Source organism: Capricornis sumatraensis, chromosome 7, assembly GCF_032405125.1.
Source record: "Capricornis sumatraensis isolate serow.1 chromosome 7, serow.2, whole genome shotgun sequence".
Taxonomy (NCBI): domain Eukaryota; kingdom Metazoa; phylum Chordata; class Mammalia; order Artiodactyla; family Bovidae; genus Capricornis; species Capricornis sumatraensis.
The window spans coordinates 32570728-32583795 of record NC_091075.1 but is presented as its reverse complement, the minus strand read 5'-3'; the positions used below and the strand labels follow the sequence as shown (position 1 = coordinate 32583795).

Genomic DNA, 13068 nt, shown 5'->3' with positions numbered 1-13068 from the left:
ACCTTGACAAGGCACTGATACAACCTCACCCACAGCGAGGAAACTCCACAATAAAGAGAACTCCACAAACTGCCAGAATACAGAAAGGCCACCCCAAACGCAGCAATATAAACAAGATGAAAAGACAGAGGAATACCCAGCAGGTAAAGGAACAGGATAAATGCCCACCAAACCAAAAAAAAAAAGAGGAAGAGATAGGGAATCTACCTGATAAAGAATTCCAAATAATGATAGTGAAAATGATCCAAAATCTTGAAATAAAGATGGAATCACAGATAAATAGCCTGGAGTCAAGGATTGAGAAGATGCAAGTAAGGTTTAACAAGGAAGAAGAAATAAAAAGAGTCAATAGAAAAGAGTCAATAGAAGAAATAAAAAGGAGTCAATATATAATGAATAATGCAATAAATGAGATCAGAAACACTCTGGAGGCAACAAATAGTAGAATAACAGAGGCAGAAGATACGATTAGTCAAGTAGAAGATAGAATGGTAGAAATAATTGAATCAGAGAGGAAAAATGAAAAACGAATTAAAAGAAATGAGGACAATCTCAGAGACCTCCAGGACAATATGAAACGCTCCAACATTCGAATTATAGGAGTCCCAGAAGAAGAAGACAAAAAGAAAGACCATGAGAAAATCCTTGAGGAGATAATAGTGGAAAACTTCCCTAAAATGGGGAAGGAAATAATCACCCAAGTCCAAGAAACCCAGAGAGTCCCAAACAGGGTAAACTCAAGGCAAAACACTCCAAGACACATATTAATCAAATTAACAAAGATCAAACACAAAGAACAAATATTAAAAGCAGCAAGGGAAAAACAACAAATAACACACAAGGGGATTCCCATAAGGATAACAGCTGATCTTTCAATAGAAACTCTTCAGGCCAGGAGGGAATGGCAAGACATACTTAAAGTGATGAAAGAAAATAACCTACAGCCCATATTACTGTACCCAGCAAGGATCTCATTCAAATATGAAGGAGAAATCAAAAGCTTTACAGACAAGTAAAAGCTGAGAGAATTCAACACCACCAAACCAGCTCTCCAACAAATGCTAAAGGATATTCTCTAGACAGGAAACACAAAAAAGGGTGTATAAACGAGAACCCAAAACAATAAAGTAAATGGCAACGGAATCATACTTATTAATAATTACCTTAAACGTAAATGGGTTGAATGCCCAAACCGAAAGACAAAAACTGGCTGAATGGATACTAAAACAAAACCCCTACATACGTTGTCTACAAGAGACCCACCTCAAAACAAGGGACACATACAGACTGAAAGTGAAGGGCTGGAAAAAGATATATCACGCAAATAGAGACCAAAAGAAAGCAGGAGTGGCAATACTCATATCTGATAAAATAGACTTTAAAACAAAGGCTGTGAAAAGAGACAAAGAAGGCCACTACATAATGATCAAAGGATCAATCCAAGAAGAAGATATAACAATTATAAATATATATGCACCCAATATAGGAGCACCGCAATATGTAAGACAAATGCTAACAAGTATGAAAGGGGAAATCAACAATAACACAATAATAGTGGGAGACTTTAATACCTCACTCACACCTATGGATAGATCAACTAAACAGAAAATTAACAAAGAAATGCAAACTTTAAATGATACATTAGATCAGTTAGACCTAATTGATATCTATAGGACATTTCACCCCAAAACAATGAATTTCACCTTTTTCTCAAGTGCACACAGAACCTTCTCCAGGATAGATCACATCTTGGGCCATAAATCTAGCCTTGGTAAATTCAAAAAAGTTGAAATCATTCCAAGCATCTTTTCTGACCATAATGCAATAAGATTAGATCTCAATTACAGGAGGAAAACTATTAAAAATTCCAATATATGGAGGCTGAACAACACACTTCTGAATAACCAACAAATCACAGAAGAAATCAAAAAAGAAATCAAAATATGCATAGAAATGAATGAAAATGAAAACACAACAACCCAAAACCTGTGGGACACTGTAAAAGCAGTGCTAAAGGGAAAGTTCATAGCAATACAGGCATACCTCAAGAAACAAGATATAAGTCAAATAAACAACCTAACTCTACACCTAAAGCAACTAGAAAAGGAAGAAATGGAGAACCCCATGATTAATAGAAGGAAAGAAATCTTAAAAATTAGGGCAGAAATAAATGCAAAAGAAACAAAAGAGACCATTGCAAAAATCAACAAAGCCAAAAGCTGGTTCTTTGAAAGGATAAATAAAATTGACAAATCATTAGCCAGACTCATCAAGAAACAAAGGGAGAAAAATCAAATCAATAAAGTTAGAAATGAAAATGGAGAGATCACAACAGACAACACAGAAATACAAAGGATCATAAGAGACTACTGTCAGCAATTATATGCCAATAAAATTGACAACGTGGAAGCAATGGAAAAATTCTTAGAAAAGTATAACTTTCCAAAACTGAACCAGGAAGAAATAGAAAATCTTAACAGACCCATCACAAGCACAGAAATTGAAACTGTAATCAGAAATCTTCCAGCAAACAGAAGCCCAGGTCCAGACGGCTTCACAGCTGAATTCTACCAAAAATTTAGAGAAGAGCTAACACCTATCCTACTCAAACTCTTCCAGAAAATTGTGGAGGAGGATAAACTTCCAAACTCATTCTGTGAGGCCACCATCACCCTAATACCAAAACCTGGCAAAGATGCCACAAAAAAAGAAAACTATAGGCCAATATCACTGATGAACATAGATGCAAAAATCCTTAACAAAATTCTAGCAATCAGAATCCAACAACACATTAAAAAGATCATACACCATGACCAAGTGGGCTTTATCCCAGGGATGCAAGGATTCTTCAATATCTGCAAATCAATCAATGTAATTCACCACATTAACAAATTGAAAAATAAAAGCCATATGATTATCTAAATAGATGCAGAGAAAGCCTTTGACAAAATTCAACATCCATTTATGATAAAAACTCTCCAGAAAGCAGGAATAGAAGGAACATACCTCAACATAATAAAAGCTATATATGACAAACCCACAGCAAACATTATCCTCAAGGGTGAAAAATTGAAAGCATTTCCTCTAAAGTCAGGAACAAGACACGGATGCCCACTTTGACCACTGCTATTCAACATAGTTCTGGAAGTTTTGGCCACAGCAATCAGAGCAGAAAAAGAAATAAAAGGAATCCAAATTGGAAAAGAAGAAGTAAAACTCTCACTGTTTGCAGATGACATGATCCTCTACATAGAAAACCCTAAAGACTCCACCAGAAAATTACTAGAGCTAATCAATGAATATAGTAAAGTTGCAGGATATTAAATCAACACACAGAAATCCCTTGCATTCCTATACACTAATAATGAGAAAGTAGAAAACGAAATTAAGGAAACAATTCCATTCACCATTGCAACAAAAAGAATAAAATACTTAGGAATATATCTACCTAAAGAAACTAAAGACCTATATATAGAAAACTATAAAACACTGGTGAAAGAAATCAAAGAGGACACTAATAGATGGAGAAATATACCATGTTCATGGATCAGAAGATTCAATATAGTGAAAATTAGTATACTACCCAAAGCAATCTACAGATTCAGTGCAATCCCTATCAAGCTACCAGCAGTATTTTTCACAGAGCTAGAACAAATAATTTCACAATTTGTATGGAAATACAAAAAACCTCGAATAGCCAAAGCAGTCTTGCAAAAGAAGAATGGAACTGGAGGAATCAACCTGCCTGACTTCAGGCTCTACTACAAAGCCACAGTCATCAAGACAGTATGGTACTGGCACAAAGACAGAAATATAGATCAATGGAACAAAATAGAAAGCCCAGAGATAAATCCACACACCTACGGACACCTTATCTTCGACAAAGAAGGCAAGAATATACAATGAATTAAAGACAATCTCTTTAACAAGTGGTGCTGGATCCTGCGTCAGACATAGACTGGCGATTCAATTCTTACATGATAGTATACATGTTAGAATGCCATTCTGGGGCTGGTGCATGGGGATGACTCACAGAGATGTTATGGGGAGGGAGGTGGGAAGGGGGTTCATGTTTGGGAACGCATGTAATAATTAAAGATTTTAAAATTAAAAAAATAAAAAGCTAAAAAAAAAAAAAAAGTGGTGCTGGGAAAACTGGTCAACCACTTGTAAAAGAATGAAACTAGAACACTTTCTAACAGCATACACAAAAATAAACTCAAAATGGATTAAAGATCTAAATGTAAGACCAGAAACTATAAAACTCCTAAAGGAGAACATAGGCAAAACACTCTCTGACATACATCACAGCAGGATCCTCTATGACCCACCTCCCAGAATACTGGAAATAAAAACAAAAATAAACAAATGGGATCTAATTAAAATTAAAAACTTCTGCACAACAAAGGAAACTATAAGCAAGGTGAAAAGACAGCCTTCAGAATGGGAGAAAATAATAGCAAATGAAGCAACTGACAAACAACTAATCTCAAAAATATACAAGCAACTCCTGCAGCTCAATTCCAGAAAAATAAATGACCCAATCAAAAAATGGGCCAAAGAACTAAACAGACATTTCTCTGAAGAAGACATACAGATGGCTAACAAACACATGAAAAGATGCTCAACATCACTCATTATCAGAGAAATGCAAATCAAAACCACAATGAGGTACCATTTCACACCAGTCAGAATGGCTGTGATCCAGAAGTCTACAAGCAATAAAGGCTGGAGAGGGTGTGGAGAAAAGGGAACCCTCTTACACTGTTGGTGGGAATGCAAACTAGTACAGCCACTATGGAGAACAGTGTGGAGATTCCTTAAAAAACTGGCAATAGAACTGCCTTATGACCCAGCAATCCCATTGCTGGGCATACGCACCAAGGAAACCAGAATTGAAAGAGACACGTGTACCCCAATGTTCATCGCAGCACTGTTTACAATAGCCAGGACGTGGAAACAACCTAGATGTCCATCAGCAGATGAATGGATAAGAAAGCAGTGGTACATATACACAATGGAGTATTACTCAGCCATTAAAAAGAATACATTTGAATCAGTTCTAATGAGGTGGATGAAACTGGACCTGATTATACAGAGTAAAGTAAGCCAGAAAGAAAAACACTGATACAGTATACTAACACATATATATGGAATTTATAAAGATGGTAACAATAACCCTGTATGCGAGATAGCAAAAGAGACACAGATGTATAGAACAGTCTTTTGCACTCTGTGGGAGAGGGAGAGGGTGTGATGATTTGGGAGAATGGCATTGAAACATGTATAATATCATATAAGAAACAAATCGCCAGTCTAGGTTCGATGCGGGATACAGGATGCTTGGGGCTGGTGCACTGGGATGACCCAGAGAGATGGTATGGGAAGGGAGGTGGGAGGGGGGTTTAGGATTGGGAACACGTGTACACCCGTGGCAGATTCATGTTGATGTATGGCAAAACCAATACAGTATTGTAAAGTAAAATAAAGTAGAATAAAAAAAAATTCTTTTGCAAAGAGAAAAAAAAAAAAAGAAAACACATAGTAAGGGTAGCTGCATAAAAGAAAATTGCCAGTAAGTTCTAATTTAGTAATGATAAACATCTTGTCAAAACTGCTTTCTCCAGAAGGAAGACATTAATACTTTATAACTGTCAAGTAAGAGGTGTTCTCTGGATAAGGAATTTTAGCATGAAGTTGTAAAATGGGAAGGAAAATATAGCAGAAGAAAAAAATGGCTAATATTGTTGTGATACAATCCAGCTAGGAACTCTGTCACAGCATTTATTCATGAAGGTTTCCTGTGACTTCTGTTTCTTCCTTACCAAGTAGATTTGCTATGAAATTTTGCGGGAAAGAAGGTTTTTTCTTACGTTTTTCATGATTTATGTTCATTAGTCTTATTGTTTCTAGTGATTGGACCTTCTCATTTATTATATTGAAACAATATGCTTATTGATAACTTATCAGAGAACAGTGATCTTCATATACATTTGGGCCTTTAATAAGCTGGACAGAACTGAGAAGTAACATATAGAAAAATATAATAAAGAATGTTAAGTTGTATATATAATGTTTTCTAAGGGTAAACTGAAATAAATTACACATAATGCTCAGGTCAGGTGTTATGCCATTTGAACATTTTTCTATATATCTTTATCATCTCATTTAATTCTCATTTTGTTGCTGCTCTCTGAAAGCTCTCATTCTACATCTTTGTCATGTTTCAATTACGTCTGCCCCACCCCTGCCCCAATACAGATTATTATGCCCTCTTCGGTACTATATGCCGTGGATGTGAATTTCCCATAGAAGCTGGCGACATGTTCCTGGAAGCTCTGGGGTATACCTGGCACGACACTTGTTTTGTATGCTCAGTAAGTAAACTCCTGTTTCCCATTCAGAGGAGCACAGTATGGCCAGTTCTAGCCTGAGCACTAAATGGATATAACGGTTTTTCTAGCTATCAGTCTCTCAAACCTAGAAATGTTTTACAGTGGTTTTGAAAGTCAAGTTCATTAAAAGTTTTGGTACTTTTCAAAATTGTTTGGCACAAAAAGAAGGTGCTTAAGCCTTTAGAAAAATATTCTTAATACATTTTTGTTTATAAGGAGAAGATTTGAATTTCTTAAAAACAGTAAGATTATTTTACATTTTTTAAACTATGTTTTATTGGAGTGTCTTTAGTAATTTATGAAAACAGGTAGTTCTTAAAATAGAAGTAAACTTTCATAAATATCTGTTAGTGACTCAATAACTGCTAGTAAACTATATGTTGATCCATTTCCTTCCTTAGCAATAGTCTATGAATATTCTTTTCTTTTTGAGACTAAAATAAACTTGTAGTAATATATTTCCCTGTCTCATTTCATATTATAGTATTTTTGGTTTTATTTTTATGATAAATATTGATTCAGCGTTAACTTTAACCTAAGATATATATTTTTTTAATTTAGAAATAAATATTTAATAAAGATACTCTATTCAGATGGTTGATTTTTTTTAATTATATTTAATATTTTTAATAGTTTTTAATAACATTGTATGAAGGGGGAAATGACTAGTTAATTGAAGTCACATAATTTCCCAGGCTCCTTTGTCCATGGGATTTTCCAGGCAAAAATACTGGAGTGGGTTGCCATTTCCTTCTCCAGGGGATATTTCGGATTCAGGGATCAAATCCGCGTCTCCTGCATTAGCAGGCAGATTCTTTACCACCGAGCCACCTGGGAAGCCCACTCAGGAGCATTAAAATTAGCAAAGACAGTAGGAAAGATAAGAAGACATAAATGTGAATAGCTAACTGACAGTATAACATCCAGCAGCCAGATGTGGGCTACAGTTTTCTTAATAAGAAACAAACAAGAAAAGAGACAAAGAAATGAATTTAAAAGAACTCTCAGGTATTCTCTGGTGGTTCAGACAGTAAAGAATCTGCCTACAATGCAGGAGACCTGGGTTCGATCCCTGGGTTGGGAAAATGCCCTGGAGAAGGAAATGGAAACCCATCCCAGTATTCTTGCTTGGAGAATCCCCATGGACAAGGAGCCCGGCGGGCTACAGTCCATGGGTTTGCAAAGAATCAGACATGATTGAAGTGACAAAGCATAGCACACTTGGGTTTTCTGTGCTTGTATACTTAGGGGCCTAGATATGTGTGTGGCAAAGCACCTGTGTTGGATTTTTTTGGTTTGTTTTCCTTAATGCCTTGGGTCTCTACAACAGGAGGCAGGTTTAAAACATTGATTAGAATTTGAGAATAGAAATTATGTTTAATGTGACCGCTTTATGTGTTAATTTTTTCACTATGGCCAAATATTCATTCCCAATTAAGAAAAATAATGATCAATAAGTTTAAATAAACTAAAATGCATTCCAGAGAAAAGTCATTCTTCATGCATTTGAAAGATGACATGGAATGTTATAGTAATCGTGAAATGTTAGGAGGTCTGACACAACCAACTGAAGTGTTTTGTCGTACTATCCAATGGGTGAAGAATCATTTTCCCCTTTTTAGGCATAGTTGACAAGATAATGACATTCTCTCAAATAATGCTTCTTTTTCAGGTATGTTGTGAAAGTTTGGAAGGTCAGACCTTTTTCTCTAAGAAGGACAAGCCACTTTGCAAGAAACATGCTCATTCTGTGAATTTTTAAAAGTCAACTGTCCAGGGGAAGAGAAGAAATTTGAAGAGAAAGAGGAAATTTTAAATTACCAATTAATTTTTAGATTTAATATTTATATGAAGTTTTGAAAAATAATAGTGGCCCTCAGGGGATAAATTCCAAGCTTTGAAAACCAAGTCTCTGAGGAAATATTTGGCTTCATAAAGTAAAGAAACAGTTTGGTGTTTATTATTACTTTTTTCCCTGTATTTTCTGCCCATAAAGTAACTTTTATAAAAATCAATTTCCTGGTTTACTATTAAATTCATCTTAGAATAAATTAGTGAAGAATTAAATTTTAGAATAAAAACCTTCAACTTCTATGCTGAAATAACTAAACTTTCCATGTTAGGTAGTTTTGAGTGAATCTATAAAAAGACAATGAAATGCCTTACACTTAAATGAAACATTGTGTTTTTCTTTAAAAAAAAAATAGCATTTATCTTTAAAACAGTAAATAGGAGTTTAAACAGAGAATTTTATCAATAGTAGGTGTCAGGTTTTTTAAACTGTATTTTTTTGTTGTTGTTGTCTTTACAGTTGATCATTCCAATAGCAAAGGCCAATGAAATTTTGATCAAAACATGTCTTGTCAATAGGAGATGTTATATTTTTGTCTGATTTCCCTCCACCCCAAAAAAGCTACCACATAGCTTATAAATTTCAATTTTTTGCCTATTATTAGAATATGACCATTTTCTATTAATTGTGTATGTTTCACCACCTATGTCAGTCAAACTATTTTTTTTCCCTTCCCTTAAGCTGAGGTAAAGAGCTTGTTGAATAACTTTGGACTCTGAAAGTTGTCTCTCTCTTTAAAGAGAATAAATAGAAAAGAATGTGGTTGGGAGTGATGGTAAATCAAAAGATTGGATCAGAAATTTTTTAAAATTCCCCCTTTTTAGACAGTGAGTCAATTTGATCAGTTCGTGTTATACTATTGACTGATGAAGGTTTGAAAGTTCTCTTTGCAGAGTAATTTTTTTTTTGTTCAGTTCTACATTAGAAAAATAAAATATTGGTTTGGGGATATGATAGAAATTTAGATTTTTTTTTTCTTTTAGTAGTTCTTTTTCAATAATAAATGAACCACTTCTAAAAGTAATCATGAAGTTTGGAAAGCTTTTGTTCACAGAGGTTTGATAGTATAGAGAGGAACATGATTAATTACTCAGACCAGCTTGTTCTTTGTTTTCTTCATTTTAGGGAAAAAAATTATGTAGATACCACGTAAATTTAGAAATAACTGTGGTAAGAGCGTGAATCCTGTTGATATTTGCCCAGTGAGAAGAGATTATGGCATTTGATAGTTTTTTTGTTTGTTTCCAGAATGGACAAAAGCCCATGATCACACTAAGTTATCACTTGGATTTGTTTGGGGAAGGGTGCTTTTATAGTTGAGACTGAGCCCCACCCCCTGCCCGACTCATCCATCACTTGAGACTTCACTTTCATTGTGTGCATGTTTGTTAGAGAGCAGGGTATTAGGCTACAGTATTTGTTTAACCTCCCTAATAACTGTTCAAGGTATCTGTCCTGAAAGCTGCTAATTCATGGTCTAGCAGACTTACATTATATGCAGATAGTAATTAAGTGGGAATAAAAAGAATAAACTGGGATAAAATAAAAAGAATAAACTGGGAATAAAAAGAATGAGAAGTGTGGCGCAAAGTAGCAAACTGAATGCTTCACCAGTGGCAACCCAGAACTGTCCCCTTGCCCTGCATCTTGTAGGGACGCAAGGAGTTTTTTCTGTTGTGTTTTAAAAGCTGGAACTGAATCGTGCCATATTTCCCATTGCTGCTGAAACCACCCATAGAAGACACGCTGCATTGTCACGTATCTTAGTGTCAGTCCTTTGCTTTACATGACATAAAATACGTTGGTGGTTTTGTTTTAGTGTGATAGAGATTTTTTTGTTGTTTTTCAGTTTTGCTTTTACATGGTAAAGAGTCTGCCTGCAGTGCGGGAGACTCGCATCCCTAGACTCGGATCCCTAGGTCCGGAAGATCGCCTGGAGAAGGAAATGGCAACCCACTCCTGTATTCTTCCCTGGAAAACCCCATGGACATAGGGGCCTGGCAGGCTACAGCCCATGGGGTCACTAAGAGTCAGACACGACTGAGTGAGTTCACTTTACAGATTATATGCCAAGAGAGTATTTGATAAGTCAGTGGCATTGGAATGGCATTTGGGTATTTTGTTCAAAGAATTTTATTTGATCTGGATTTCTTATAAAGTTATATTAAGGATTTTGCTTTTATTACACTTTTCTTTCTGCATGTTATTCATGGAGCATAATGTTGCATTTCTCTAAATTTTATCCCTAAAAGGATAATGTCACTTCCTAACGTCATTTGTCTTTGGCCTTTGGCTTTGTCTTTTGTCCTTTGCTTCTGTGGCAAAGCCTTCTTTTGTCTATTCTTAAAACAGTTAATCCTGTGAGATAAATACTGACTAACCCAGAAGAATCTCTGTATTTTATAGTGGGGAATGCCATATTTAATACACTAGCATTAATCTTTTAATAACTGGCAGAGCACTTTATTCTTCTAGTGAGCTCCCAGAATATTTATTTTTCTGATTATAAATATTCCATGTCAGTAGCATTTTTGAATTGTTACCTCCTTATTGTAGAGCATTACTTTTAGTCTCTCTCAATGTATATTTTGGAATGTTGTGCTTAGAATAATACAGATTAAAATCACAGTATATGATTCTAAAACATCCCCTACTTGGTTTCCCAGTTTCTAAATGCACAGCATGTCTATAAGGACAAAATGTTGCTCACTGAAGTAGCTGTCTAAAAATAATGCCCCCTACATGTACTTGTAGCATTCGTATTTCTTATTGATTCAAGTTACAGTTAGCAACTAAAATTAAAACCTGATCATTGGTCACTGTGCAAAAGACAAGTAGAAATTAGAGTTTAAATCTTCAAAACAGCATTATGTTTAAAAATGATTATAACAAAAACGGTATTCATGGTACCATTTTCAAGGACTACTACTATAGAAAATACTCTTCCCTGTTCAAGTGTGAATCTAGAGTTATGTTAACATTTTGGTAATATTTGGGATTTAGTTATTGCTATTGAAAGGAGAGGCTTTTCAGACTTAAGGGAAGGGAAAACACACTGAATCATTTCACACAATTTGATGTGTCTTCAGTTTGTCCTCCTTCAACCCCCAGATGTTTTAAGGTTATGGGTTTGGATTCTCAATATATCATTTACCAGATGTATTAGTCTCTATCTTCTGTTTCTCTGCATTTTTCAGTTTGTATATGTCTGTGCTATTTTGCTTTTGGATACATTTTCTAGTTAAAAACCACATGAGAAATATAATCAATATATAAACCTTAATGTGCACATAATAAATAAATGGCTGCAGTGATACAAACAAGTTCTCTTGGTTTTTCTTTTGGGGGGACAAAAGGTTTCTATTAAGTCATCAAGGGAAAAAATAATATTCAGAGGATAGGCTGATTCTCAGGAGCATTCCTCCTTTATGGTATTTGCCCATCAGAATGTCCCAGAAACATAATATATTTGAAAATATTGTCACAATTATTTTATTTTAATCCATATTTATGCTTTGCATGTAGCATGTACACAATAAATGGTATGAATAGATAAGTAAGCTCTATTGTCTTTCTTTTAAAAAAATACTTGTTGTTGGGACTTCCTTAGTGGTCCAGTGGTTAAGAATTCGCCTTGCAATGCAGGAGACATGGGTTTACTCCCTGGTTGGGGAACTAAAATCCCACAAGCTGCCGAGCAGCTAAGCCTGCAAACAGCAGCTGAGCCCGCACACTTTGGAGTCCATGTGCCACAACAGGAGAGCCCACATGCTGCAACCGCCAGAGCCGGTGTGACACAGGTAGGTCCACGTACCACAACTGCTGAAGCCCACACACTCTGTAGTCCGCATGCCATGACTGGAGAGTCCATGCCCCACGACAAAAGATTGCACACGACGCAGCATAGGTCCCACACACTGTGCTAAGACCCGACACAGCCAAATAATTTTTAAACGCTTTAAATTTATTGTTGAAATCATCTATTGGAATACCCTGTCATATCAAACATTATATTGTGTCATATATTCAAACAACATCAGTCATGTGCATTTTCATGCCTTTCATTGACGAGGGTACATGACTTCATTCTTAACTCATCCTGATCTCATTAACTAACTTTTCTGTAACTAGGTAGGCTTACCTATTTCTTGTTTGTTTATTGCTTTAAGATTTTTTTCCAACTGTATAAAGTTGAGAGGAATGTTTCTGTTGCAGGCTGTCTATTGGAAATAAAAGACAAATTCAAGTCTATTTGCTCACAGTATATTAAACTGCAGAAGCCAAACTTATAAGGGCATCAAGTCTGCATGTGACATTTTAATAGCTGCTGTTTGGTTTCTATCAATCACGTCATTGCACATTAAAATACACCGACAAAATAAGAGATCTGTCATTCCTTCGTTAAGAAACAGTAATCCAGTACAAGATTTATAGGCTTAAGACTCAACAGTGTGTGTTCACAATAAATCCCCATTCAGTGCTCAAATAAGAACAAGCCTCCCTGTCGTTCAGTGTTTTCTGCTCAAAATGTCCCCCATATAAGATTATCAAAGGTTTTCTTACAGAACTACATATAAAATCTTTTTTTGCCAGAAAAGCTTAATTTAGGTTGGCGGTTTCCCTTTTTGAGTCCTCTCAGACAAGATCTTGGTTATATCAGAAACACATAGGACCTGATGTATTATTAGTGGGCCTGGTGTTAATTAGGGAGAATTACCAGAAATAGTTTGCTTCGTGGGAATTTATTACAGAATCACACTTGACTGATGGCAGAATAGGAGTTGCTGAGAGAGAGCAGCTCCCACTCATAACCACTAATTA

General features: G+C 35.5%; 1 protein-coding gene across 4 annotated transcripts in view; it reads left to right on the top strand.

The window, feature by feature from the left end:
* PDLIM5 (PDZ and LIM domain 5) overlaps positions 1-11609 on the top strand; it is a 235525-nt gene extending 223916 nt beyond the window's left edge. For all 4 annotated transcript variants that reach the window (XM_068975732.1, XM_068975731.1, XM_068975730.1 and 1 more), the window contains 2 exons: positions 6262-6377; positions 8068-11609. In XM_068975732.1, coding sequence (XP_068831833.1) covers positions 6262-6377; positions 8068-8157 — 206 coding nt within the window. In that variant the 3' untranslated portion in view covers positions 8158-11609. The remainder of the gene's footprint in view (positions 1-6261; positions 6378-8067) is intronic.
* Positions 11610-13068: the final 1459 nt, after the last annotated feature.